Source organism: Schistocerca nitens, chromosome 2, assembly GCF_023898315.1.
Source record: "Schistocerca nitens isolate TAMUIC-IGC-003100 chromosome 2, iqSchNite1.1, whole genome shotgun sequence".
Taxonomy (NCBI): Eukaryota; Metazoa; Arthropoda; class Insecta; order Orthoptera; family Acrididae; genus Schistocerca; species Schistocerca nitens.
Window position 1 is genome coordinate 898,561,212 of NC_064615.1, and position 27,125 is coordinate 898,588,336.

The following is a 27,125-nucleotide window of genomic DNA, read 5'->3' on the forward strand; positions in this document are numbered from 1 at the left end:
CCCATATTTTCGTTTTTCCCATATTTGCGTTTTTCCCATATTTGCGTTTTTCCCATATCTGCGTTTTTCCCATATCTGCGTTTTTCCCATATCTGCTTTTTTCCCATATCTGCGTTTTTCCCATATCTGCGTTTTTCCCATATCTGCGTTTTTCCCATATCTGCGTTTTTCCCATATCTGCGTTTTTCCCATATCTGCGTTTTTCCCATATCTGCGTTTTTCCCATATCTGCGTTTTTCCCATATCTGCGTTTTTCCCATATCTGCGTTTTTCCCATATCTGCGTTTCTCCCATATCTGCGTTTCTCCCATATCTGCGTTTTTCCCATATCTGCGTTTTTCCCATATCTGCGTTTTTCCCATATCTGCGTTTTTCCCATATCTGCGTTTTTCCCATATCTGCGTTTTTCCCATATCTGCGTTTTTCCCATATCTGCGTTTTTCCCATATCTGCGTTTTTCATATATCTGCGTTTTTCCCATATCTGCGTTTTTCCCATATCTGCGTTTTTCCCATATCTGCGTTTTTCCCATATCTGCGTTTTTCCCATATCTGCGTTTTTCCCATATCTGCGTTTTTCCCATATCTGCGTTTTTCCCATATCTGCGTTTTTCCCATATCTGCGTTTTTCCCATATCTGCGTTTTTCCCATATCTGCGTTTTTGCCATATCTGCGTTTTTGCCATATCTGCGTTTTTGCCATATCTGCGTTTTTGCCATATCTGCGTTTTTGCCATATCTGCGTTTTTGCCATATCTGCGTTTTTGCCATATTTGCGTTTTTGCCATATTTGCGTTTTTGCCATTTTTGCGTTTTTGCCATTTTTGCGTTTTTGCCATTTTTGCGTTTTTGCCATTTTTGCGTTTTTGCCATATTTGCGTTTTTGCCATATTTGCGTTTTTGCCATATTTGCGTGTTTGCCATATTTGCGTTTTTGCCATATTTGCGTTTTTGCCATATTTGCGTTTTTGCCATATTTGCGTTTCTCCCATATTTGCGTTTCTCCCATATTTGCGTTTCTCCCATATTTGCGTTTCTCCCATATCTGCGTTTCTCCCATATCTGCGTTTCTCCCATATTTGCGTTTCTCCCATATCTGCGTTTCTCCCATATTTGCGTTTCTCCCATATTTGCGTTTCTCCCATACTTGCGTTTCTCCCATACTTGCGTTTCTCCCATACTTGCGTTTCTCCCATACTTGCGTTTCTCCCATATATCTCCGACCAACCGAATCCTTCCTCTAGCCAAGTTGACCCACAAAATTCTCTTTTCCCATATTTTCGTTTCTCCCGTATTTGCGTCTTTCCCATCTTTGCGTCTTTCCCATCTTTGCGTCTTTCCCATCTTTGCGTCTTTCCCATCTTTGCGTCTTTCCCATCTTTGCGTCTTTCCCATCTTTGCGTCTTTCCCATCTTTGCGTCTTTCCCATCTTTGCGTCTTTCCCATCTTTGCGTCTTTCCCATCTTTGCGTCTTTCCCATCTTTGCGTCTTTCCCATCTTTGCGTCTTTCCCATCTTTGCGTCTTTCCCATCTTTGCGTCTTTCCCACCTTTGCGTCTTTCCCACCTTTGCGTCTTTCCCACCTTTGCGTCTTTCCCACCTTTGCGTCTTTCCCACCTTTGCGTCTTTCCCACCTTTGCGTCTTTCCCACCTTTGCGTCTTTCCCACCTTTGCGTCTTTCCCACCTTTGCGTCTTTCCCACCTTTGCGTCTTTCCCACCTTTGCGTGTTTCCCACCTTTGCGTCTTTCCCACCTTTGCGTCTTTCCCAGATTTGCGTCTTTCCCACATTTGCGTCTTTCCCACATTTGCGTCTTTCCCACCTTTGCGTCTTTCCCACCTTTGCGTCTTTCCCACCTTTGCGTCTTTCCCACCTTTGCGTCTTTCCCACCTTTGCGTCTTTCCCACCTTTGCGTCTTTCCCACATTTGCGTCTTTCCCACATTTGCGTCTTTCCCACATTTGCGTCTTTCCCACATTTGCGTCTTTCCCACATTTGCGTCTTTCCCACATTGGCCTCTTTCCCACATTGGCGTCTTTCCCACATTGGCGTCTTTCCCACATTGGCGTCTTTCCCACATTGGCGTCTTTCCCACATTGGCGTCTTTCCCACATTGGCGTCTTTCCCACATTGGCGTCTTTCCCACATTGGCGTCTTTCCCACATTGGCGTCTTTCCCACATTGGCGTCTTTCCCACATTGGCGTCTTTCCCACATTGGCGTCTTTCCCACATTGGCGTCTTTCCCACATTGGCGTCTTTCCCACATTGGCGTCTTTCCCACATTGGCGTCTTTCCCACATTGGCGTCTTTCCCACATTGGCGTCTTTCCCACATTGGCGTCTTTCCCACATTGGCGTCTTTCCCACATTGGCGTCTTTCCCACATTGGCGTCTTTCCCATCTTTGCGCCTTTCCCATCTTTGCGCCTTCCCCATCTTTGCGCCTTTCCCATCTTTGCGCCTTTCCCATCTTTGCGCCTTTCCCATCTTTGCGCCTTTCCCATCTTTGCGCCTTTCCCATCTTTGCGCCTTTCCCATCTTTGCGCCTTTCCCATCTTTGCGCCTTTCCCATCTTTGCGCCTTTCCCATCTTTGCGCCTTTCCCATCTTTGCGCCTTTCCCATCTTTGCGCCTTTCCCATCTTTGCGCCTTACCCATCTTTGCACCTTTCCCATCTTTGCGCCTTTCCCATCTTTGCGTCTTTCCCATCTTTGCGTCTTTCCCATCTTTGCGTCTTTCCCATCTTTGAGTCTTTCCCATCTTTGCCCTTTTCCCACATTTGCGCTCTTCCCACATTTGCGCTCTTCCCACATTTGCGCTCTTCCCACACTTGCGCTCTTCCCACACTTGTGCTCTTCCCACACTTGCGCTCTTCCCAAACTTGCGCTCTTCCCACACTTGCGCTCTTCCACACTTGCGCTCTTCCCACACTTGCGCTCTTCCCACACTTGCGCTCTTCCCACACTTGCGCTCTTCCCACACTTGCGCTCTTCCCACACTTGCGCTCTTCCCACACTTGCGCTCTTCCCACACTTGCGCTCTTCCCACACTTGCGCTCTTCCCACACTTGCGCTCTTCCCACACTTGCGCTCTTCCCACACTTGCGCTCTTCCCACACTTGCGCTCTTCCCACACTTGCGCTCTTCCCACACTTGCGCTCTTCCCACACTTGCGCTCTTCCCACACTTGCGCTCTTCCCACACTTGCGCTCTTCCCACACTTGCGCTCTTCCCACACCTGCGCTCTTCCCACACTTGCGCTCTTCCCACACTTGCGCTCTTCCCACACTTGCGCTCTTCCCACACTTGCGCTCTTCCCACACTTGCGCTCTTCCCATATTTGCGCTTTTCCCACATATCTCCGACCAACCGAATCCTTCCTCTACCTAAGTTGAGCCACAAATTTCTCTTTTCCAATATTTTCGTTTTTCCCATACTTTAATTTTCCCATACTTTGTTTTTCCCATACTTTGTTTTTCCCATACTTTGTTTTTCCCACATTTTCGTTTTCCCCAAATTTTCGTTTTCCCCAAATTTTCGTTTTTCCCATATTTTCGTTTTTCCCATATTTTCGTTTTTCCCATATTTTCGTTTTTCCCATATTTTCGTTTTTCCCATATTTTCGTTTTTCCCATATTTTCGTTTTCCCATATTTTCGTTTTTCCCATATTTTCGTTTTTCCCATATTTTCGTTTTTCCCATATTTTCGTTTTTCCCATATTTTCGTTTTTCCCATATTTTCGTTTTTCCCATATTTTCGTTTTTCCCATATTTTCGTTTTTCCAATATTTTCGTTTTTCCCATATTTTCGTTTTTCCCATATTTTCGTTTCTCCCATATTTTCGTTTTTCCCATATTTTCGTTTTTCCCATATTTTCGTTTTTCCCATATTTTCGTTTTCCCATATTTTCGTTTTCCCATATTTTCGTTTTCCCATATTTTCGTTTTTTCCATATTTTCGTTTTTCCCATATTTTCGTTTTTCCCATATTCTCCTTTTCCCATATTTTCCTTTTCCCATATTTTCGTTTTTCCCATATCTGCATTTTTCCCATATCTGCGTTTTTCCCATATCTGCGTTTTTCCCATATCTGCGTTTTTCCCATATCTGCGTTTTTCCCAAATTTGCGTTTTACCCATATTTGCGTTTTTCCCTAATTTGCGTTTTTCCCGTATTTGCGTTTTTCCCGTATTTGCGTTTTTCCCGTATTTGCGTTTTTCCCGTATTTGCGTTTTTCCCGTATTTGCGTTTTTCCCGTATTTGCGCTTTTCCCGTATTTGCGCTTTTCCCGTATTTGCGCTTTTCCCGTATTTGCGCTTTTCCCGTATTTGCGCTTTTCCCGTATTTGCGCTTTTCCCGTATTTGCGCTTTTCCCGTATTTGCACTTTTCCCGTATTTTCGTTTTTCCCGTATTTGCGCTTTTCCCGTATTTTCGTTTTTCCCATATTTTCGTTTTTCCCATATTTTCGTTTTTCCCATATTTTCGTTTTTCCCATATTTTCGTTTTTCCCATATTTTCGTTTCTCCCATATTTTCGTTTTTCCCCTATTTGCCTTTTTCCCGTATTTGACTTTTTCACGTATTTGGCTTTTTCCCGTATTTGCCTTTTTCCCGTATTTGCCTTTTTCCCGTATTTGCCCTTTTCCCGTATTTGCCTTTTTCCGGTATTTGCCTTTTTCCCGTATTTGCCTTTTTCCCGTATTTGCCTTTTTCCCGTATTTGCCTTTTTCCCGTATTTGCCTTTTTCCCGTATTTGCCTTTTTCCCGTATTTGCCTTTTTCCCGTATTTGCCTTTTTCCCGTATTTGCCTTTTTCCCGTATTTGCCTTTTTCCCGTATTTGCGTTTTTCCCGTGTTTGCGTTTTTCCCGTATTTGCGTTTTTCGCATATTTGCGTTTTTCGCATATTTGTGTTTTTCCCATATTTGCGTTTTTCCCATATTTGCGTTTTTCCCATATTTGCGTTTTTCGCATATTTGCGTTTTTCGCATATTTGCGTTTTTCGCATATTTGCGTTTTTCGCATATTTGCGTGTTTCCCATATTTGCGTGTTTCCCATATTTGCGTGTTTCCCATATTTGCGTGTTTCCCATATTTGCGTGTTTCCCATATTTGCGTGTTTCCCATATTTGCGTTTTTCGCATATTTGCGTTTTTCGCATATTTGCGTTTTTCGCATATTTGCGTTTTTCTCATATTTGCGTTTTTCGCATATGTGCGTTTTTCGCATATTTGCGTTTTTCGCATATTTGCGATTTTCGCATATTTGCGTTTTTCGCATATTTGCGTTTTTCGCATATTTGCGTTTTTCGCATATTTGCGTTTCTCCCATATTTGCGTTTCTCCCATATATCTCCGACCAACCGAATCCTTCCTCTAGCCAAGTTGACCCACAAATTTCTCTTTTCCCGTATTTTCGTTTTCCCGTATTTGCGTCTTTCCCATCTTTGCGTCTTTCCCATCTTTGCGTCTTTCCCATCTTTGCGTCTTTCCCATCTTTGCGTCTTTCCCATCTTTGCGTCTTTCCCATCTTTGCGTCTTTCCCATCTTTGCGTCTTTCCCATCTTTGCGTCTTTCCCACCTTTGCGTATTTCCCACCTTTGCGTATTTCCCACATTTGCGTCTTTCCCATACTGGCGTCTTTCCCATACTGGCGTCTTTCCCATACTGGCGTCTTTCCCATACTGGCGTCTTTCCCATACTGGCGTCTTTCCCATACTGGCGTCTTTCCCATACTGGCGTCTTTCCCATACTGGCGTCTTTCCCATACTGGCGTCTTTCCCATACTGGCGTCTTTCCCATACTGGCGTCTTTCCCATACTGGCGTCTTTCCCATACTGGCGCCTTTCCCATACTGGCGTCTTTCCCATACTGGCGTCTTTCCCATACTGGCGTCTTTCCCATACTGGCGTCTTTCCCATACTGGCCCATATTGGCGTCTTTCCCATATTGGCGTCTTTCCCATATTGGCGTCTTTCCCATATTGGCGTCTTCCCATATTGGCGTCTTTCCCATATTGGCGTCTTTCCCATATTGTCGTCTTTCCCATATTGGCGTCTTTCCCATATTGGCGTCTTTCCCATATTGGCGTCTTTCCCATCCTTGCGTCTTTCCCATCCTTGCGTCTTTCCCATCCTTGCGTCTTTCCCATATCGGCGTCTTTCCCATCCTTGCGTCTTTCCCATCCTTGCATCTTTCCCATCCTTGCGTCTTTCCCATCCTTGCGTCTTTCCCATCCTTGCGTCTTTCCCATCCTTGCGTCTTTCCCATCCTTGCGTCTTTCCCATCCTTGCGTCTTTCCCATCTTTGCGTCTTTCCCATCTTTGCGTCTTTCCCATCTTTGCGTCTTTCCCATCTTTGCGTCTTTCCCATCTTTGCGTCTTTCCCATCTTTGCGTCTTTCCCATCTTTGCGTCTTTCCCATCTTTGCGTCTTTCCCATCTTTGCGTCTTTCTCATCTTTGCGTCTTTCCCATCTTTGCGTCTTTCCCATCTTTGCGTCTTTCCCATCTTTGTGTCTTTCCCATATTTGGGTTTTTCGCATATTTGCGTTTTTCCCATATTTGGGTTTTTCGCATATTTGCGCTTTTCGCATATTTGCGCTTTTCGCATATTTGCGCTTTTCGCATATTTGCGCTTTTCGCATATTTGCGCTTTTCCCATATTTGCGCTTTTCCCATATTTGCGCTTTTCCCATATTTGCGCTTTTCCCATATTTGCGCTTTTCCCATATTTGCGCTTTTCCCATATTTGCGCTTTTCCCATATTTGCGCTTTTCCCATATTTGCGCTTTTCCCATATTTGCGCTTTTCCCATATTTGCGCTTTTCCCATATTTGCGCTTTTCCCATATTTGCGCTTTTCCCATATTTGCGCTTTTCCCATATTTGCGCTTTTCCCATATTTGCGCTTTTCCCATATTTGCGCTTTTCCCATATTTGCGCTTTTCCCATATTTGCGCTTTTCCCATATTTGCGCTTTTCCCATATTTGCGCTTTTCCCATATTTTCGCTTTTCCCATATATTCGCTTTTCTTATATTTTCGTTTTTCCCATATTTTCGTTTTTCCCATATTTTCGTTTTTCCCATGTTTGCGTTTTTCCCATATTTGCGTTTTTCACATATTTGCGTTTTTCCCATATTTGCGTTTTTCCCATATTTGCGTTTTTCCCATGTTTGCGTTTTTCCCATGTTTGCGTTTTTCCCATGTTTGCGTTTTTCCCATGTTTGCGTTTTTCCCATGTTTGCGTTTTTCCCATGTTTGCGTTTCTCCCATGTTTGCGTTTCTCCCATATTTGCGTTTCTCCCATATTTGCGTTTCTCCCATATTTGCGTTTCTCCCATATTTGCGTATCTCCCATATTTGCGTTTCTCCCATATTTGCGTTTCTCCCATATTTGCGTTTCTCCCATATTTGCGTTTTTCGCATATTTGCGTTTTTCGCATATTTGCGTTTCTCCCATATTTGCGTTTCTCCCATATTTGCGTTTTTCGCATATTTGCGTTTTTCGCATATTTGCGTTTTTCGCATATTTGCGTTTTTCGCATATTTGCGTTTTTCGCATATTTGCGTTTTTCGCATATTTGCGTTTTTCGCATATTTGCGTTTCTCCCATATTTGCGTTTCTCCCATATTTGCGTTTTTCGCATATTTGCGTTTTTCGCATATTTGCGTTTTTCGCATATTTGCGTTTTTCGCATATTTGCGTTTTTCGCATATTTGCGTTTTTCGCATATTTGCGTTTTTCGCATGTTTGCGTTTTTCCCATATTTGCGTTTTTCCCATGTTTGCGTTTTTCCCATATTTGCGTTTTTCCCATGTTTGCGTTTTTCCCATATTTGCGTTTCTCCCATATTTGCGTTTCTCCCATATTTGCGTTTCTCCCATATTTGCGTTTCTCCCATATTTGCGTTTCTCCCATATTTGCGTTTTTCCCATGTTTGCGTTTTTCCCATGTTTGCGTTTTTCCCATGTTTGCGTTTCTCCCATGTTTGCGTTTCTCCCATGTTTGCGTTTCTCCCATATTTGCGTTTCTCCCATATTTGCGTTTCTCCCATATTTGCGTTTCTCCCATATTTGCGTTTCTCCCATATTTGCGTTTCTCCCATATTTGCGTTTCTCCCATATTTGCGTTTCTCCCATATTTGCGTTTCTCCCATATTTGCGTATCTCCCATATTTGCGTTTCTCCCATATTTGCGTTTCTCCCATATTTGCGTTTCTCCCATATTTGCGTTTCTCCCATATTTGCGTTTCTCCCATATTTGCGTTTCTCCCATGTTTGCGTTTTTCGCATGTTTGCGTTTTTCGCATGTTTGCGTTTCTCGCACGTTTGCGTTTTTCGCATGTTTGCGTTTCTCGCATGTTTGCGTTTCTCGCATGTTTGCGTTTCTCCCATGTTTGCGTTTCGCCCATGTTTGCGTTTCTCCCATGTTTGCGTTTCTCCCATGTTTGCGTTTCTCCCATGTTTGCGTTTCTCCCATGTTTGCGTTTCTCCCATGTTTGCGTTTCTCCCATGTTTGCGTTTCTCCCATGTTTGCGTTTCTCCCATGTTTGCGTTTCTCCCATGTTTGCGTTTCTCCCATGTTTGCGTTTCTCCCATGTTTGCGTTTCTCCCATGTTTGCGTTTTTCCCATGTTTGCGTTTTTCCCATGTTTGCGTTTTTCCCATATTTTCGTTTTTCCCATTTTTTCGTTTTTCCCATATTTTCGTTTTTCCCATATTTTCGTTATTCCCATATTTGCGTTTTTCCCATATTTGCGTTTTTCCCATATTTTCGTTTTTCCCATATTTTCGTTTTTCCCATATTTTCGTTTTTCCCATATTTTCGTTTTTCCCATATTTTCGTTTTTCGCATATTTGCGTTTTTCGCATATTTGCGTTTTTCGCATATTTTCGTTTTTCCCATATTTTCGTTTTTCCCATATTTTCGTTTTTCCCATATTTTCGTTTTTCCCATATTTTCGTTTTCCCATATTTTCGTTTTCCCATATTTTCGTTTTTCCCATATTTTCGTTTTCCCATATTTTCGTTTTCCCATATTTTCGTTTTCCCATATTTTCGTTTTCCCATATTTTCGTTTTCCCATATTTTCGTTTTCCCATATTTTCGTTTTTCCCATATTTTCGATATTCCCATATTTTCGATCTTCCCATATTTTCGATCTTCCCATATTTTCGATTTTCCCATATTTTCGATTTTCCCATATTTGCCTTTTTCCCATATTTGCCTTTTTCCCATATTTGCCGTTTTCCCATATTTGCCTTTTTCCCATATTTGCCTTTTTCCCATATTTGCCTTTTTCCCATATTTGCCTTTTTCCCATATTTGCCTTTTTCCCATATTTGCCTTTTTCCCATATTTGCCTTTTTCCCATATTTGCCTTTTTCCCATATTTGCCTTTTTCCCATATTTGCCTTTTTCCCATATTTGCGTTTTTCCCATATTTGCGGCTTTCCCATATTTGCGGCTTTCCCATATTTGCGGCTTTCCCATATTTGCGGCTTTCCCATATTTGCGGCTTTCCCATATTTGCGGCTTTCCCATATTTGCGGCTCTCCCATATTTGCGGCTCTCCCACATTGGCGGCTCTCCCAAATTGGCGGCTCTCCCACCTTGGCGGCTCTCCCACGCTGGCGGCTCTCCCACGCTGGCGGCTCTCCCACGCTGGCGGCTCTCCCACGCTGGCGGCTCTCCCACGCTGGCGGCTCTCCCACGCTGGCGGCTCTCCCACGCTGGCGGCTTTCCCACGCTGGCGGCTCTCCCACGCTGGCGGCTCTCCCACGCTGGCGGCTTTCCCACGCTGGCGGCTTTCCCACGCTGGCGGCTTTCCCACGCTGGCGGCTTTCCCACGCTGGCGGCTTTCCCACGCTGGCGGCTTTCCCACGCTGGCGGCTTTCCCACGCTGGCGGCTTTCCCACGCTGGCGGCTTTCCCACGCTGGCGGCTTTCCCACGCTGGCGGCTTTCCCACGCTGGCGGCTTTCCCACGCTGGCGGCTTTCCCACGCTGGCGGCTTTCCCACGCTGGCGGCTTTCCCACGCTGGCGGCTTTCCCACGCTGGCGGCTTTCCCACGCTGGCGGCTTTCCCACGCTGGCGGCTTTCCCACGCTGGCGGCTTTCCCACGCTGGCGGCTTTCCCACGCTGGCGGCTTTCCCACGCTGGCGGCTTGGCCACGCTGGCGGCTTGGCCACGCTGGCGGCTTGGCCACGCTGGCGGCTTGGCCACGCTGGCGGCTTGGCCACGCTGGCGGCTTGGCCACGCTGGCGGCTTGGCCACGCTGGCGGCTTGGCCACGCTGGCGGCTTGGCCACGCTGGCGGCTTGGCCACGCTGGCGGCTTGGCCACGCTGGCGGCTTGGCCACGCTGGCGGCTTGGCCACGCTGGCGGCTTGGCCACGCTGGCGGCTTGGCCACGCTGGCGGCTTGGCCACGCTGGCGGCTTGGCCACGCTGGCGGCTTGGCCACGCTGGCGGCTTGGCCACGCTGGCGGCTTGGCCACGCTGGCGGCTTGGCCACGCTGGCGGCTTGGCCACGCTGGCGGCTTGGCCACGCTGGCGGCTTGGCCACGCTGGCGGCTTGGCCACGCTGGCGGCTTGGCCACGCTGGCGGCTTGGCCACGCTGGCGGCTTGGCCACGCTGGCGGCTTGGCCACGCTGGCGGCTTGGCTACGCTGGCGGCTTGGCCACGCTGGCGGCTTGGCCACGCTGGCGGCTTGGCCACGCTGGCGGCTTTCCCGCGCTCGCTGGCGGCTTTCCCGCGCTCGCTGGCGGCTTTCCCGCGCTCGCTGGCGGCTTTCCCGCGCTCGCTGGCGGCTTTCCCGCGCTCGCTGGCGGCTTTCAGGCGCTCGCTGGCGGCTTTCCCTCGCTCGCTGGCGGCTTTCCCGCGCTCGCTGGCGGCTTTCCCGCGCTCGCTGGCGGCTTTCCCGCGCTCGCTGGCAGCTTTCCCACGCTGGCGGCTTATCCACGCTGGCGGCTTTTCCACGCTGGCGTCTTTCCCATCCTTGCGTCATTCCCATCCTTGCGTCTTTCCCATCCTTGCGTCTTTCCCATATTGGCGTCTTTCCCATATTGGCGTCTTTCCCATCCTTGCGTCTTTCCCATCCTTGCGTCTTTCCCATCCTTGCGTCTTTCCCATCTTTGCGTCTTTCACATCTTTGCGTCTTTCCCATCTTTGCGTCTTTCCCATCTTTGCGTCTTTCCCGTCTTTGCGTCTTTCCCGTCTTTGCGTCTTTCCCGTCTTTGCGTCTTTCCCATCTTTCCCATCTTTGCGTCTTTCCCATCTTTGCGTCTTTCCCATCTTTGCGTCTTTCCCATCTTTGCGTCTTTACCATCTTTGCGTCTTTACCATCTTTGCGTCTTTACCATCTTTGCGTCTTTACCATCTTTGCGTCTTTCCCATCTTTGCGTCTTTCCCATCTTTGCGTCTTTCTCATCTTTGCGTCTTTCCCATCTTTGCGTCTTTCCCATCTTTGCGTCTTTCCCATCTTTGCGTCTTTCCCATCTTTGCGTCTTTCCCATCTTTACGTCTTTCCCATCTTTGCGTCTTTCCCATCTTTGCGTCTTTCCCATCTTTGCGTCGTTCCCATCTTTGCGTCTTTCCCATCTTTGCGTCTTTCCCATCTTTGCGTCGTTCCCATCTTTGCGTCTTTCCCATCTTTGCGTCTTTCCCACATTTGCGTCTTTCCCACATTTGCGTCTTTCCCACATTTGCGTCTTTCCCACATTTGCGTCTTTCCCACATTTGCGTCTTTCCCACATTTGCGTCTTTCCCACATTTGCGTCTTTCCCACATTTGCGTCTTTCCCACATTTGCGTCTTTCCCACATTTGCGTCTTTCCCACATTTGCGTCTTTCCCACATTTGCGTCTTTCCCACATTTGCGTCTTTCCCACATTTGCGTCTTTCCCACATTTGCGTCTTTCCCACATTTGCGCTTTTCCCACATTTGCGCTTTTCCCACATTTGCGCTTTTCCCACATTTGCGCTTTTCCCACATTTGCGCTTTTCCCACATTTGCGCTTTTCCCACATTTGCGCTTTTCCCACATTTGCGCTTTTCCCACATTTGCGCTTTTCCCATATATTCGCTTTCCCATATTTTCGTTTTTCCCATATTTTCGTTTTTCCCATGTTTTCGTTTTTCCCATATTTTCGTTTTTCCCATGTTTGCGTTTTTCCCATGTTTGCGTTTTTCCCATGTTTGCGTTTTTCCCATGTTTGCGTTTTTCCCATGTTTGCGTTTTTCCCATGTTTGCGTTTTTCCCATGTTTGCGTTTTTCCCATGTTTGCGTTTTTCCCATGTTTGCGTTTCTCCCATATTTGCGATTCTCCCATATTTGCGATTCTCCCATATTTGCGTTTCTCCCATATTTGCGTTTCTCCCATATTTGCGTTTCTCCCATATTTGCGTTTCTCCCATATTTGCGTTTCTCCCATATTTGCGTTTCTCCCACATTTGCGTTTCTCCCATATTTGCGTTTCTCCCATATTTGCGTTTCTCCCATATTTGGGTTTCTCCCATATTTGCGTTTTTCGCATATTTGCGTTTCTCCCATATTTGCGTTTCTCCCATATTTGCGTTTCTCCCATATTTGCGTTTCTCCCATATTTGCGTTTCTCCCATATTTGCGTTTCTCCCATATTTGCGTTTCTCCCATATTTGCGTTTCTCCCATATTTGCGTTTCTCCCATATTTGCGTTTCTCCCATATTTGCGTTTCTCCCATATTTGCGTTTCTCCCATATTTGCGTTTCTCCCATATTTGCGTTTCTCCCATATTTGCGTTTCTCCCATGTTTGCGTTTCTCCCATGTTTGCGTTTTTCGCTTGTTTGCGTTTCTCGCATGTTTGTGTTTCTCCCATGTTTGCGTTTCTCCCATGTTTGCGTTTTTCCCATGTTTGCGTTTTTCCCATATTTGCGGCTCTCCCACATTTGCGGCTCTCCCACATTTGCGGCTCTCCCACGCTGGCGGCTCTCCCACGCCGGCGGCTCTCCCACGCCGGCGGCTCTCCCACGCCGGCGGCTCTCCCACGCCGGCGGCTCTCCCACGCCGGCGGCTCTCCCACGCCGGCGGCTCTCCCACGCCGGCGGCTCTCCCACGCCGGCGGCTCTCCCACGCTGGCGGCTCTCCCACGCTGGCGGCTCTCCCACGCTGGCGGCTCTCCCACGCTGGCGGCTTTCCCACGCTGGCGGCTTTCCCACGCTGGCGGCTTTCCCACGCTGGCGGCTTTCCCACGCTGGCGGCTTTCCCACGCTGGCGGCTTTCCCACGCTGGCGGCTTTCCCACGCTGGCGGCTTTCCCACGCTGGCGGCTTTCCCACGCTGGCGGCTTTCCCACGCTGGCGGCTTTCCCACGCTGGCGGCTTTCCCACGCTGGCGGCTTTCCCACGCTGGCGGCTTTCCCACGCTGGCGGCTTTCCCACGCTGGCGGCTTTCCCACGCTGGCGGCTTTCCCACGCTGGCGGCTTTCCCACGCTGGCGGCTTTCCCACGCTGGCGGCTTTCCCACGCTGGCGGCTTTCCCACGCTGGCGGCTTTCCCACGCTGGCGGCTTTCCCACGCTGGCGGCTTTCCCACGCTGGCGGCTTTCCCACGCTGGCGGCTTTCCCACGCTGGCGGCTTTCCCACGCTGGCGGCTTTCCCACGCTGGCGGCTTTCCCACGCTGGCGGCTTGGCCACGCTGGCGGCTTGGCCACGCTGGCGGCTTGGCCACGCTGGCGGCTTGGCCACGCTGGCGGCTTGGCCACGCTGGCGGCTTGGCCACGCTGGCGGCTTGGCCACGCTGGCGGCTTGGCCACGCTGGCGGCTTGGCCACGCTGGCGGCTTGGCCACGCTGGCGGCTTGGCCACGCTGGCGGCTTGGCCACGCTGGCGGCTTGGCCACGCTGGCGGCTTGGCCACGCTGGCGGCTTGGCCACGCTGGCGGCTTGGCCACGCTGGCGGCTTGGCTACGCTGGCGTTTTTCCCATATATCTCCGACCAACCGAATCCTTCCTCTAGCCAAGTTGACCCCCAAATTTCTCTTTTCCCATATTTTCGTTTTCCCATATTTTCGTTTTTCCCGTATTTGCGTCTTTCCCGTATTTGCGTCTTTCCCGTATTTGCGTCTTTCCCACCTTTGCGTCTTTCCCACCTTTGCGTCTTTCCCATCTTTGCTTCTTTCCCACCTTTGCTTCTTTCCCATCTTTGCGTCTTTCCCATATTTGCGTCTTTCCCATCTTTGCGTCTTTCCCATATTTGCGTCTTTCCCATATTTGCGGCTTTCCCATATTTGCGGCCTTCCCATACTTGCGTCTTTCCCATACTTGCGTCTTTCCCATACTTGCGGCTTTCCCATACTTGCGGCTTTCCCACGCTGGCGGCTTTCCCACACTGGCGGCTTTCCCACGCTCGCTGGCGGCTTTCCCACACTCGCTGGCGGCTTTCCCACGCTGGCGGCTTTCCCACGCTCGCTGGCGGCTTTCCCACGCTCGCTGGCGGCTTTCCCATGCTGGCGCCTTGGCCACGCTGGCGCCTTGGCCACGCTGGCGCCTTGGCCACGCTGGCGCCTTGGCCACGCTGGCGCCTTGGCCACGCTGGCGCCTTGGCCACGCTGGCGCCTTGCCCACGCTGGCGCCTTGGCCACGCTGGCGGCTTGGCCACGCTGGCGGCTTGGCCACGCTGGCGGCTTGGCCACGCTGGCGGCTTGGCCACGCTGACGGCTTGGCCACGCTGGCGTCTTGGCCACGCTGGCGGCTTGGCCACGCTGGCGGCTTGGCCACGCTGGCGGCTTGGCCACGCTGGCGGCTTGGCCACGCTGGCGGCTTGGCCACGCTGGCGGCTTGGCCACGCTGGCGGCTTGGCCACGCTGGCGGCTTGGCCACGCTGGCGGCTTGGCCACGCTGGCGGCTTGGCCACGCTGGCGGCTTGGCCACGCTGGCGGCTTGGCCACGCTGGCGGCTTGGCCACACTGGCGTTTTTCCCATATATCTCCGACCAAACGAATCCTTCCTCTAGCCAAGTTGACCCACAAATTTCTCTTTTCCCATATTTTCGTTTTCCCATATTTTCGTTTTTCCCGTATTTGCGTCTTTCCCGTATTTGCGTCTTTCCCGTATTTGCGTCTTTCCCGTATTTGCGTCTTTCCCGTATTTGCGTCTTTCCCGTCTTTGCGTCTTTCCCATCTTTGCGTCTTTCCCATCTTTGCGTCTTTCCCATCTTTGCGTCTTTCCCATCTTTGCGTCTTTCCCGTCTTTGCGTCTTTCCCATCTTTGCGTCTTTCCCGTCTTTGCGTCTTTCCCGTCTATGCGTCTTTCCCGTCTTTGCTTCTTTCCCATCTTTGCTTCTTTCCCGTCTTTGCGTCTTTCCCATCTTTGCGTCTTTCCCATCTTTGCGTCTTTCCCATCTTTGCGTCTTTCCCATCTTTGCGTCTTTCCCATCTTTGCGTCTTTCCCATCTTTGCGTCTTTCCCATCTTTGCGTCTTTCCCATCTTTGCGTCTTTCCCATCTTTGCGTCCTTCCCATCTTTGCGTCTTTCCCATTTTGCGTCTTTCCCATCTTTGCGTCTTTCCCATCTTTGCGTCTTTCCCATCTTTGCGTCTTTCCCATCTTTGCGTCTTTCCCATCTTTGCGTCTTTCCCATCTTTGCGTCTTTCCCATCTTTACGTCTTTCCCATATTTGCGTCTTTCCCATATTTGCGGCTTTCCCGCGCTCGCTGGCGGCTTTCCCGCGCTCGCTGGCGCCTTAGCCACGCTGGCGCCTTGGCCACGCTGGCGCCTTGGCCACGCCGGCGCCTTGGCCACGCCGGCGCCTTGGCCACGCCGGCGCCTTGGCCACGCCGGCGCCTTGGCCACGCTGGCGCCTTGGCCACGCTGGCGCCTTGGCCACGCTGGCGCCTTGGCCACGCTGGCGCCTTGGCCACGCTGGCGCCTTGGCCACGCTGGCGGCTTGGCCACGCTGGCGGCTTGGCCACGCTGGCGGCTTGGCCACGCTGGCGGCTTGGCCACGCTGGCGGCTTGGCCACGCTGGCGGCTTGGCCACGCTGGCGGCTTGGCCACGCTGGCGTTTTTCCCATATATCTCCGACCAAACGAATCCTTCCTCTAGCCAAGTTGACCCACAAATTTCTCTTTTCCCATATTTTCGTTTTCCCATATTTTCGTTTTTCCCGTATTTGCGTCTTTCCCGTATTTGCGTCTTTCCCGTATTTGCGTCTTTCCCGTATTTGCGTCTTTCCCGTCTTTGCGTCTTTCCAATCTTTGCGTCTTTCCCAACTTTGCGTCTTTCCCATCTTTGCGTCTTTCCCGTCTTTGCGTCTTTCCCGTCTTTGCGTCTTTCCCGTCTTTGCTTCTTTCCCATCTTTGCTTCTTTCCCGTCTTTGCTTCTTTCCCGTCTTTGCGTCTTTCCCATCCTTGCGTCTTTCCCATCTTTGCGTCTTTCCCATCTTTGCGTCTTTCCCATCTTTGCGTCTTTCCCATCTTTGCGTCTTTCCCATCTTTGCGTCTTTCCCATCTTTGCGTCTTTCCCATCTTTGCGTCTTTCCCATCTTTGCGTCTTTCCCATCTTTGCGTCTTTCCCATCTTTGCGTCTTTCCCATCTTTGCGTCTTTCCCATCTTTGCGTCTTTCCCATCTTTGCGTCTTTCCCATCTTTGCGTCTTTCCCATCTTTGCGTCTTTCCCATATTTGCGTCTTTCCCATATTTGCGTCTTTCCCATATTTGCGTCTTTCCCATATTTGCGTCTTTCCCATATTTGCGTCTTTCCCATATTTGCGTCTTTCCCATATTTGCGTCTTTCCCATATTTGCGTCTTTCCCATATTTGCGTCTTTCCCATATTTGCGGCTTTCCCATATTTGCGGCTTTCCCATATTTGCGGCTTTCCCATACTGGCGGCTTTCCCGCGCTCGCTGGCGGCTTTCCCGCGCTCGCTGGCGGCTTTCCCGCGCTCGCTGGCGGCTTTCCCGCGCTCGCTGGCGGCTTTCCCACGCTCGCTGGCGGCTTTCCCACGCTCGCTGGCGGCTTTCCCACGCTCGCTGGCGGCTTTCCCACGCTCGCTGGCGGCTTTCCCACGCTGGCGCCTTGGCCACGCTGGCGCCTTGGCCACGCTGGCGCCTTGGCCACGCTGGCGCCTTGTCCACGCTGGCGCCTTGGCCACGCTGGCGCCTTGGCCACGCTGGCGCCTTGTCCACGCTGGCGCCTTGGCCACGCTGGCGGCTTGGCCACGCTGGCGGCTTGGCCACGCTGGCGCCTTGGCCACGCTGGCGCCTTGGCCACGCTGGCGGCTTGGCCACGCTGGCGGCTTGGCCACGCTGGCGGCTTGGCCACGCTGGCGGCTTGGCCACGCTGGCGGCTTGGCCACGCTGGCGGCTTGGCCACGCTGGCGGCTTGGCCACGCTGGCGGCTTGGCCACGCTGGCGGCTTGGCCACGCTGGCGGCTTGGCCACGCTGGCGGCTTGGCCACGCTGGCGGCTTGGCCACGCTGGCGGCTTGGCCACGCTGGCGGCTTGGCCACGCTGGCGGCTTGGCCACGCTGGCAGCTTGGCCACGCTGGCGTTTTTCCCATATATCTCCGACCAACCGAATCCTTCCTCTAGCCAAGTTGACCCACAAATTTCTCTTTTCCCATATTTTCGTTTTCCCATATTTTCGTTTTTCCCGTATTTGCGTCTTTCCCGTATTTGCGTCTTTCCCGTATTTGCGTCTTTCCCGTATTTGCGTCTTTCCCGTATTTGCGTCTTTCCCGTATTTGCGTCTTTCCCGTATTTGCGTCTTTCCCGTATTTGCGTCTTTCCCGTATTTGCGTCTTTCCCATCTTTGCTTCTTTCCCATCTTTGCTTCTTTCCCATCTTTGCTTCTTTCCCATCTTTGCGTCTTTCCCATCTTTGCGTCTTTCCCATCCTTGCGTCTTTCCCATCCTTGCGTCTTTCCAATCCTTGCGTCTTTCCCATCCTTGCGTCTTTCCCATCTTTGCGTCTTTCCCATCTTTGCGTCTTTCCCATCTTTGCGTCTTTCCCATCTTTGCGTCTTTCCCATCTTTGCGTCTTTCCCATCTTTGCGTCTTTCCCATCTTTGCGTCTTTCCCATCTTTGCGTCTTTCGCATATTTGCGTCTTTCCCATATTTGCGTCTTTCCCATATTTGCGTCTTTCCCATATTTGCGTCTTTCCCATATTTGCGGCTTTCCCATATTTGCGGCTTTCCCATATTTGCGGCTTTCCCATATTTGCGGCTTTCCCATACTTGCGGCTTTCCCATACTGGCGGCTTTCCCGCGCTCGCTGGCGGCTTTCCCGCGCTCGCTGGCGGCTTTCCCGCGCTCGCTGGCGGCTTTCCCCCGCTCGCTGGCGGCTTTCCCGCGCTCGCTGGCGGCTTTCCCACGCTCGCTGGCGGCTTTCCCACGCTCGCTGGCGGCTTTCCCACGCTCGCTGGCGGCTTTCCCACGCTGGCGGCTTTCCCACGCTGGCGGCTTTCCCACGCTGGCGGCTTTCCCACGCTGGCGGCTTTCCCACGCTGGCGGCTTTCCCACGCTCGCTGGCGGCTTTCCCACGCTCGCTGGCGGCTTTCCCACGCTCGCTGGCGGCTTTCCCACGCTCGCTGGCGGCTTTCCCACGCTGGCGGCTTGGCCACGCTGGCGGCTTGGCCACGCTGGCGGCTTGGCCACGCTGGCGGCTTGGCCACGCTGGCGGCTTGGCCACGCTGGCGGCTTGGCCACGCTGGCGGCTTGGCCACGCTGGCGGCTTGGCCACGCTGGCGGCTTGGCCACGCTGGCGGCTTGGCCACGCTGGCGGCTTGGCCACGCTGGCGGCTTGGCCACGCTGGCGGCTTGGCCACGCTGGCGGCTTGGCCACGCTGGCGGCTTGGCCACGCTGGCGGCTTGGCCACGCTGGCGGCTTGGCCACGCTTGCGGCTTGGCCACGCTGGCGGCTTGGCCACGCTGGCGGCTTGGCCACGCTGGCGGCTTGGCCACGCTGGCGGCTTGGCCACGCTGGCGGCTTGGCCACGCTGGCGGCTTGGCCACGCTGGCGGCTTGGCCACGCTGGCGGCTTGGCCACGCTGGCGTTTTTCCCATATATCTCCGACCAACCGAATCCTTCCTCTAGCCAAGTTGACCCACAAATTTCTCTTTTCCCATATTTTCGTTTTCCCATATTTTCGTTTTTCCCGTATTTGCGTCTTTCCCGTATTTGCGTCTTTCCCGTATTTTCGTCTTTCCCGTCTTTGCGTCTTTCCTGTCTTTGCGTCTTTCCCATATTTGCGTCTTTCCCATATTTGCGTCTTTCCCATATTTGCGGCTTTCCCATATTTGCGGCTTTCCCATATTTGCGGCTTTCCCATACTGGCGGCTTTCCCGCGCTCGCTGGCGGCTTTCCCGCGCTCGCTGGCGGCTTTCCCGCGCTCGCTGGCGGCTTTCCCGCGCTCGCTGGCGGCTTTCCCGCGCTCGCTGGCGGCTTTCCCACGCTCGCTGGCGGCTTTCCCACGCTCGCTGGCGGCTTTCCCACGCTCGCTGGCGGCTTTCCCACGCTCGCTGGCGGCTTTCCCACGCTGGCGCCTTGGCCACGCTGGCGCCTTGGCCACGCTGGCGCCTTGGCCACGCTGGCGCCTTGTCCACGCTGGCGCCTTGGCCACGCTGGCGCCTTGGCCACGCTGGCGCCTTGTCCACGCTGGCGCCTTGGCCACGCTGGCGGCTTGGCCACGCTGGCGCCTTGGCCACGCTGGCGGCTTGGCCACGCTGGCGCCTTGGCCACGCTGGCGCCTTGGCCACGCTGGCGGCTTGGCCACGCTGGCGGCTTGGCCACGCTGGCGGCTTGGCCACGCTGGCGGCTTGGCCACGCTGGCGGCTTGGCCACGCTGGCGGCTTGGCCACGCTGGCGGCTTGGCCACGCTGGCGGCTTGGCCACGCTGGCGGCTTGGCCACGCTGGCGGCTTGGCCACGCTGGCGGCTTGGCCACGCTGGCGGCTTGGCCACGCTGGCGGCTTGGCCACGCTGGCAGCTTGGCCACGCTGGCGTTTTTCCCATATATCTCCGACCAACCGAATCCTTCCTCTAGCCAAGTTGACCCACAAATTTCTCTTTTCCCATATTTTCGTTTTCCCATATTTTCGTTTTTCCCGTATTTGCGTCTTTCCCGTATTTGCGTCTTTCCCGTATTTGCGTCTTTCCCGTATTTGCGTCTTTCCCGTATTTGCGTCTTTCCCGTATTTGCGTCTTTCCCGTATTTGCGTCTTTCCCGTATTTGCGTCTTTCCCGTATTTGCGTCTTTCCCATCTTTGCTTCTTTCCCATCTTTGCTTCTTTCCCATCTTTGCTTCTTTCCCATCTTTGCGTCTTTCCCATCTTTGCGTCTTTCCCATCCTTGCGTCTTTCCCATCCTTGCGTCTTTCCAATCCTTGCGTCTTTCCCATCCTTGCGTCTTTCCCATCTTTGCGTCTTTCCCATCTTTGCGTCTTTCCCATCTTTGCGTCTTTCCCATCTTTGCGTCTTTCCCATCTTTGCGTCTTTCCCATCTTTGCGTCTTTCCCATCTTTGCGTCTTTCCCATCTTTGCGTCTTTCGCATATTTGCGTCTTTCCCATATTTGCGTCTTTCCCATATTTGCGTCTTTCCCATATTTGCGTCTTTCCCATATTTGCGGCTTTCCCATATTTGCGGCTTTCCCATATTTGCGGCTTTCCCATATTTGCGGCTTTCCCATACTTGCGGCTTTCCCATACTGGCGGCTTTCCCATACTGGCGGCTTTCCCGCGCTCGCTGGCGGCTTTCCCGCGCTCGCTGGCGGCTTTCCCCCGCTCGCTGGCGGCTTTCCCGCGCTCGCTGGCGGCTTTCCCACGCTCGCTGGCGGCTTTCCCACGCTCGCTGGCGGCTTTCCCACGCTCGCTGGCGGCTTTCCCACGCTGGCGGCTTTCCCACGCTGGCGGCTTTCCCACGCTGGCGGCTTTCCCACGCTGGCGGCTTTCCCACGCTGGCGGCTTTCCCACGCTGGCGGCTTTCCCACGCTCGCTGGCGGCTTTCCCACGCTCGCTGGCGGCTTTCCCACGCTCGCTGGCGGCTTTCCCACGCTGGCGGCTTTCCCACGCTGGCGGCTTTCCCACGCTGGCGGCTTTCCCACGCTGGCGGCTTTCCCACGCTGGCGGCTTTCCCACGCTGGCGGCTTTCCCACGCTGGCGGCTTTCCCACGCTCGCTGGCGGCTTTCCCACGCTCGCTGGCGGCTTTCCCACGCTCGCTGGCGGCTTTCCCACGCTGGCGGCTTGGCCACGCTGGCGGCTTGGCCACGCTGGCGGCTTGGCCACGCTGGCGGCTTGGCCACGCTGGCGGCTTGGCCACGCTGGCGGCTTGGCCACGCTGGCGGCTTGGCCACGCTGGCGGCTTGGCCACGCTGGCGGCTTGGCCACGCTGGCGGCTTGGCCACGCTGGCGGCTTGGCCACGCTGGCGGCTTGGCCACGCTGGCGGCTTGGCCACGCTGGCGGCTTGGCCACGCTGGCGGCTTGGCCACGCTGGCGGCTTGGCCACGCTGGCGGCTTGGCCACGCTGGCGGCTTGGCCACGCTGGCGGCTTGGCCACGCTGGCGGCTTGGCCACGCTGGCGGCTTGGCCACGCTGGCGGCTTGGCCACGCTGGCGGCTTGGCCACGCTGGCGGCTTGGCCACGCTGGCGGCTTGGCCACGCTGGCGGCTTGGCCACGCTGGCGGCTTGGCCACGCTGGCGTTTTTCCCATATATCTCCGACCAACCGAATCCTTCCTCTAGCCAAGTTGACCCACAAATTTCTCTTTTCCCATATTTTCGTTTTCCCATATTTTCGTTTTTCCCGTATTTGCGTCTTTCCCGTATTTGCGTCTTTCCCGTATTTTCGTCTTTCCCGTCTTTGCGTCTTTCCTGTCTTTGCGTCTTTCCCATATTTGCGTCTTTCCCATATTTGCGTCTTTCCCATATTTGCGGCTTTCCCATATTTGCGGCTTTCCCATATTTGCGGCTTTCCCATACTGGCGGCTTTCCCGCGCTCGCTGGCGGCTTTCCCGCGCTCGCTGGCGGCTTTCCCGCGCTCGCTGGCGGCTTTCCCGCGCTCGCTGGCGGCTTTCCCGCGCTCGCTGGCGGCTTTCCCACGCTCGCTGGCGGCTTTCCCACGCTCGCTGGCGGCTTTCCCACGCTCGCTGGCGGCTTTCCCACGCTCGCTGGCGGCTTTCCCACGCTGGCGCCTTGGCCACGCTGGCGCCTTGGCCACGCTGGCGCCTTGGCCACGCTGGCGCCTTGTCCACGCTGGCGCCTTGGCCACGCTGGCGCCTTGGCCACGCTGGCGCCTTGTCCACGCTGGCGGCTTGGCCACGCTGGCGCCTTGGCCACGCTGGCGGCTTGGCCACGCTGGCGCCTTGGCCACGCTGGCGGCTTGGCCACGCTGGCGGCTTGGCCACGCTGGCGGCTTGGCCACGCTGGCGGCTTGGCCACGCTGGCGGCTTGGCCACGCTGGCGGCTTGGCCACGCTGGCGGCTTGGCCACGCTGGCGGCTTGGCCACGCTGGCGGCTTGGCCACGCTGGCGGCTTGGCCACGCTGGCGGCTTGGCCACGCTGGCGGCTTGGCCACGCTGGCGGCTTGGCCACGCTGGCGGCTTGGCCACGCTGGCGGCTTGGCCACGCTGGCAGCTTGGCCACGCTGGCGTTTTTCCCATATATCTCCGACCAACCGAATCCTTCCTCTAGCCAAGTTGACCCACAAATTTCTCTTTTCCCATATTTTCGTTTTCCCATATTTTCGTTTTTCCCGTATTTGCGTCTTTCCCGTATTTGCGTCTTTCCCGTATTTGCGTCTTTCCCGTATTTGCGTCTTTCCCGTATTTGCGTCTTTCCCGTATTTGCGTCTTTCCCGTATTTGCGTCTTTCCCGTATTTGCGTCTTTCCCGTATTTGCGTCTTTCCCATCTTTGCTTCTTTCCCATCTTTGCTTCTTTCCCATCTTTGCTTCTTTCCCATCTTTGCGTCTTTCCCATCTTTGCGTCTTTCCCATCCTTGCGTCTTTCCCATCCTTGCGTCTTTCCAATCCTTGCGTCTTTCCCATCCTTGCGTCTTTCCCATCTTTGCGTCTTTCCCATCTTTGCGTCTTTCCCATCTTTGCGTCTTTCCCATCTTTGCGTCTTTCCCATCTTTGCGTCTTTCCCATCTTTGCGTCTTTCCCATCTTTGCGTCTTTCCCATCTTTGCGTCTTTCGCATATTTGCGTCTTTCCCATATTTGCGTCTTTCCCATATTTGCGTCTTTCCCATATTTGCGTCTTTCCCATATTTGCGGCTTTCCCATATTTGCGGCTTTCCCATATTTGCGGCTTTCCCATATTTGCGGCTTTCCCATACTTGCGGCTTTCCCATACTGGCGGCTTTCCCATACTGGCGGCTTTCCCGCGCTCGCTGGCGGCTTTCCCGCGCTCGCTGGCGGCTTTCCCCCGCTCGCTGGCGGCTTTCCCGCGCTCGCTGGCGGCTTTCCCGCGCTCGCTGGCGGCTTTCCCACGCTCGCTGGCGGCTTTCCCACGCTCGCTGGCGGCTTTCCCACGCTCGCTGGCGGCTTTCCCACGCTGGCGGCTTTCCCACGCTGGCGGCTTTCCCACGCTGGCGGCTTTCCCACGCTGGCGGCTTTCCCACGCTGGCGGCTTTCCCACGCTGGCGGCTTTCCCACGCTCGCTGGCGGCTTTCCCACGCTCGCTGGCGGCTTTCCCACGCTCGCTGGCGGCTTTCCCACGCTGGCGGCTTGGCCACGCTGGCGGCTTGGCCACGCTGGCGGCTTGGCCACGCTGGCGGCTTGGCCACGCTGGCGGCTTGGCCACGCTGGCGGCTTGGCCACGCTGGCGGCTTGGTCACGCTGGCGGCTTGGCCACGCTGGCGGCTTGGCCACGCTGGCGGCTTGGCCACGCTGGCGGCTTGGCCACGCTGGCGGCTTGGCCACGCTGGTGGCTTGGCCACGCTGGTGGCTTGGCCACGCTGGCGGCTTGGCCACGCTGGCGGCTTGGCCACGCTGGCGGCTTGGCCACGCTTGCGGCTTGGCCACGCTGGCGGCTTGGCCACGCTGGCGGCTTGGCCACGCTGGCGGCTTGGCCACGCTGGCGGCTTGGCCACGCTGGCGGCTTGGCCACGCTGGCGTTTTTCCCATATATCTCCGACCAACCGAATCCTTCCTCTAGCCAAGTTGACCCACAAATTTCTCTTTTCCCATATTTTCGTTTTCCCATATTTTCGTTTTTCCCGTATTTGCGTCTTGCCCGTATTTGCGTCTTTCCCGTATTTTCGTCTTTCCCGTCTTTGCGTCTTTCCTGTCTTTGCGTCTTTCCCATCTTTGCGTCTTTCCCATCTTTGCGTCTTTCCCATCTTTGCGTCTTTCCCATCTTTGCGTCTTTCCCATCTTTGCGTCTTTCCCATCTTTGCGTCTTTCCCATCTTTGCGTCTTTCCCATCTTTGCGTCTTTCCCATCTTTGCGTCTTTCCCATGTTTGCGTCTTTCCCATCTTTGCTTCTTTCCCATCTTTGCTTCTTTCCCATCTTTGCGGTTTTCCCATCCTTGCGTCTTTCCCATCCTTGCGTCTTTCCCATCCTTGCGTCTTTCCCATCCTTGCGTCTTTCCCATCCTTGCGTCTTTCCCATCCTTGCGTCTTTCCCATCCTTGCGTCTTTCCCATCCTTGCGTCTTTCCCATCTTTGCGTCGTTCCCATATTTGCGTCTTTCCCATATTTGCGTCTTTCCCATATTTGCGTCTTTCCCATATTTGCGTCTTTCCCATATTTGCGTCTTTCCCATATTTGCGTCTTTCCCATATTTGCGTCTTTCCCATATTTGCGGCTTTCCCATACTGGCGTCGTTTCCCATACTGGCGTCGTTTCCCATACTGGCGGCTCTCCCACACTGGCGTCGTTTCCCATACTGGCGTCGTTTCCCATACTGGCGTCGTTTGCCATACTGGCGTCGTTTGCCATACTGGCGTCGTTTGCCATACTGGCGTCGTTTGCCATACTGGCGTCGTTTGCCATGCTGGCGTCGTTTGCCTTCCTGGCGTCCTTTGCCATACTGGCGTCGTTTGCCATACTGGGGTCGTTTGCCATACTGGCGTCGTTTGCCATACTGGCGTCGTTTGCCATACTGGCGTCGTTTGCCATACTGGCGTCGTTTGCCATACTGGCGTCGTTTGCCATACTGGCGTCGTTTGCCATACTGGCGTCGTGTGCCATACTGGCGTCGTTTGCCATACTGGCGTCGTTTGCCATACTGGCGTAGTGTGCCATACTGGCGTCGTTTGCCATACTGGCGTCGTTTGCCATACTGTCGTCGTTTGCCATACTGGCGTCGTTTGCCATACTGGCGTCGTTTGCCTTACTGGCGTCGTTTGCCATACTGGCGTCGTTTGCCATACTGGCGTCGTTTGCCTTACTGGCGTCGTTTGCCATACTGGCGTCGTTTGCCATACTGGCGTCGTTTGCCTTACTGGCGTCGTTTGCCTTACTGGCGTCGTTTGCCTTACTGGCGTCGTTTGCCTTACTGGCGTCGTTTGCCTTACTGGCGTCGTTTGCCTTACTGGCGTCGTTTGCCTTACTGGCGTCGTTTGCCATACTGGCGTCGTTTGCCATACTGGCGTCGTTTGCCATACTGGCGTCGTTTGCCATACTGGCGTCTTTCCCATATATCACCGACCAACCGAATCCTTCCTCTAGCCAAGTTGACCCACAAATTTCTCTTGTCCCATATTTTCTTTTTTCCCGTATTTGCGTCTTTCCCGTCTTTGCGTCTTTCCCGTCATTGCGTCTTTCCCGTATTTGCGTCTTTCCCGTCTTTGCGTCTTTCCCGTCTTTGCGTGTTTCCCGTCTTTGCGTCTTTCCCGTCTTTGCGTCTTTCCCATCTTTGCGCCTTTCCCATCTTTGCGTCTTTCCCATCTTTGCGCCTTTCCCGTCTTTGCGCCTTTCCCGTCTTTGCGTCTTTCCCGTCTTTGCGCCTTTCCCGTCTTTGCGCCTTTCCCATCTTTGCGCCTTTCCCATCTTTGCGCCTTTCCCATCTTTGCGCCTTTCCCATCTTTGCGCCTTTCCCATCTTTGCGCCTTTCCCATCTTTGCGCCTTTCCCATCTTTGCGCCTTTCCCATCTTTGCGCCTTTCCCATCTTTGCGCCTTTCCCATCTTTGCGCCTTTCCCATCTTTGCGCCTTTCCCATCTTTGCGCCTTTCCCATCTTTGCGCCTTTCCCATCTTTGCGTCTTTCCCATCTTTGCGTCTTTCCCATCTTTGCGTCTTTCCCATCTTTGCGTCTTTCCCATCTTTGCGTCTTTCCCATCTTTGCGTCTTTCCCATCTTTGCGTCTTTCCCATCTTTGTGTCTTTCCCATCTTTGCGTCTTTCCCATCTTTGCGTCTTTCCCATCTTTGCGTCATTCCCATATTTGCGTCTTTCCCATATTTGCGACTTTCCCATCTTTGCGCCTTTCCCATATTTGCGACTTTCCTATATTTGCGTCTTTCCCATATTTGCGGCTTTCCCGCGCTCGCTGGCGGCTTTCCCGCGCTCGCTGGCGGCTTTCCCGCGCTCGCTGGCGGCTTTCCCGCGCTCGCTGGCGGCTTTCCCGCGCTCGCTGGCGGCTATCCCGCGCTCGCTGGCGGCTTTCCCGCGCTCGCTGGCGGCTTTCCCGCGCTCGCTGGCGGCTTTCCCACGCTGGCGCCTTGGCCACGCTGGCGCCTTGGCCACGCTGGCGCCTTGGCCACGCTGGCGCCTTGGCCACGCTGGCGCCTTGGCCACGCTGGCGCCTTGGCCACGCTGGCGCCTTGGCCACGCTGGCGGCTTGGCCACGCTGGCGGCTTGGCCACGCTGGCGGCTTGGCCACGCTGGCGGCTTGGCCACGCTGGTGGCTTGGCCACGCTGGCGGCTTGGCCACGCTGGCGGCTTGGCCACGCTGGCGGCTTGGCCACGCTGGCGGCTTGGCCACGCTGGCGTTTTTCCCATATATCTCCGACCAAACGAATCCTTCCTCTAGCCAAGTTGACCCACAAATTTCTCTTTTCCCATATTTTCGTTTTCCCATATTTTCGTTTTTCCCGTATTTGCGTCTTTCCCGTATTTGCGTCTTTCCCGTATTTGCGTCTTTCCCGTATTTGCGTCTTTCCCGTCTTTGCGTCTTTCCCATCTTTGCGTCTTTCCCATCTTTGTGTCTTTCCCATCTTTGCG

At 53.9% G+C, this 27,125-nt stretch overlaps 2 protein-coding genes across 2 annotated transcripts; both read right to left on the reverse strand.

Moving 5' to 3' along the window:
• Positions 1–458: 458 nt before the first annotated feature.
• Positions 459–24,084, reverse strand: LOC126235425 (protein PRRC2A-like). Its single transcript, XM_049944149.1, has 10 exons — positions 23,295–24,084; positions 21,939–22,622; positions 20,652–21,674; positions 19,296–19,979; positions 18,200–19,011; positions 16,848–17,490; positions 14,321–14,950; positions 12,914–13,954; positions 9,602–10,951; positions 459–466 (listed from the first exon to the last, which is right to left on the reverse strand). The coding sequence occupies exons 1-10, from the start codon at positions 24,082–24,084 to the stop codon at positions 459–461; spliced, it is 7,665 nt and encodes a 2,554-aa protein (XP_049800106.1).
• Positions 24,085–26,408: 2,324 nt separating this feature from the next.
• On the reverse strand, positions 26,409–26,903 carry LOC126235426 (caldesmon-like). The gene has a single exon (XM_049944150.1). The coding sequence runs from the start codon at positions 26,901–26,903 to the stop codon at positions 26,409–26,411; it is 495 nt and encodes a 164-aa protein (XP_049800107.1).
• Between the last annotated feature and the right edge of the window lie 222 nt (positions 26,904–27,125).

Excerpts from the sequence above, each read along its gene's own strand:
- LOC126235425 (XM_049944149.1), bottom strand. The coding sequence starts at position 24,084 with ATGGGAAAAACGCCAGCGTGGCCAAGCCGCCAGCGTGGCCAAGCCGCC. Across the intron at positions 22,623-23,294 it reads CCAGTATGGGAAAGCCGCAA|ATATATGGGAAAAACGCCAG; the intron begins GTATGGGAAAGC and ends GGTTGGTCGGAG. Across the intron at positions 17,491-18,199 it reads CCAGTATGGGAAAGCCGCAA|CGTGGCCAAGCCGCCAGCGT; the intron begins GTATGGGAAAGC and ends CCAAGCTGCCAG.
- LOC126235426 (XM_049944150.1), bottom strand. The coding sequence starts at position 26,903 with ATGGGAAAAACGCCAGCGTGGCCAAGCCGCCAGCGTGGCCAAGCCGCC.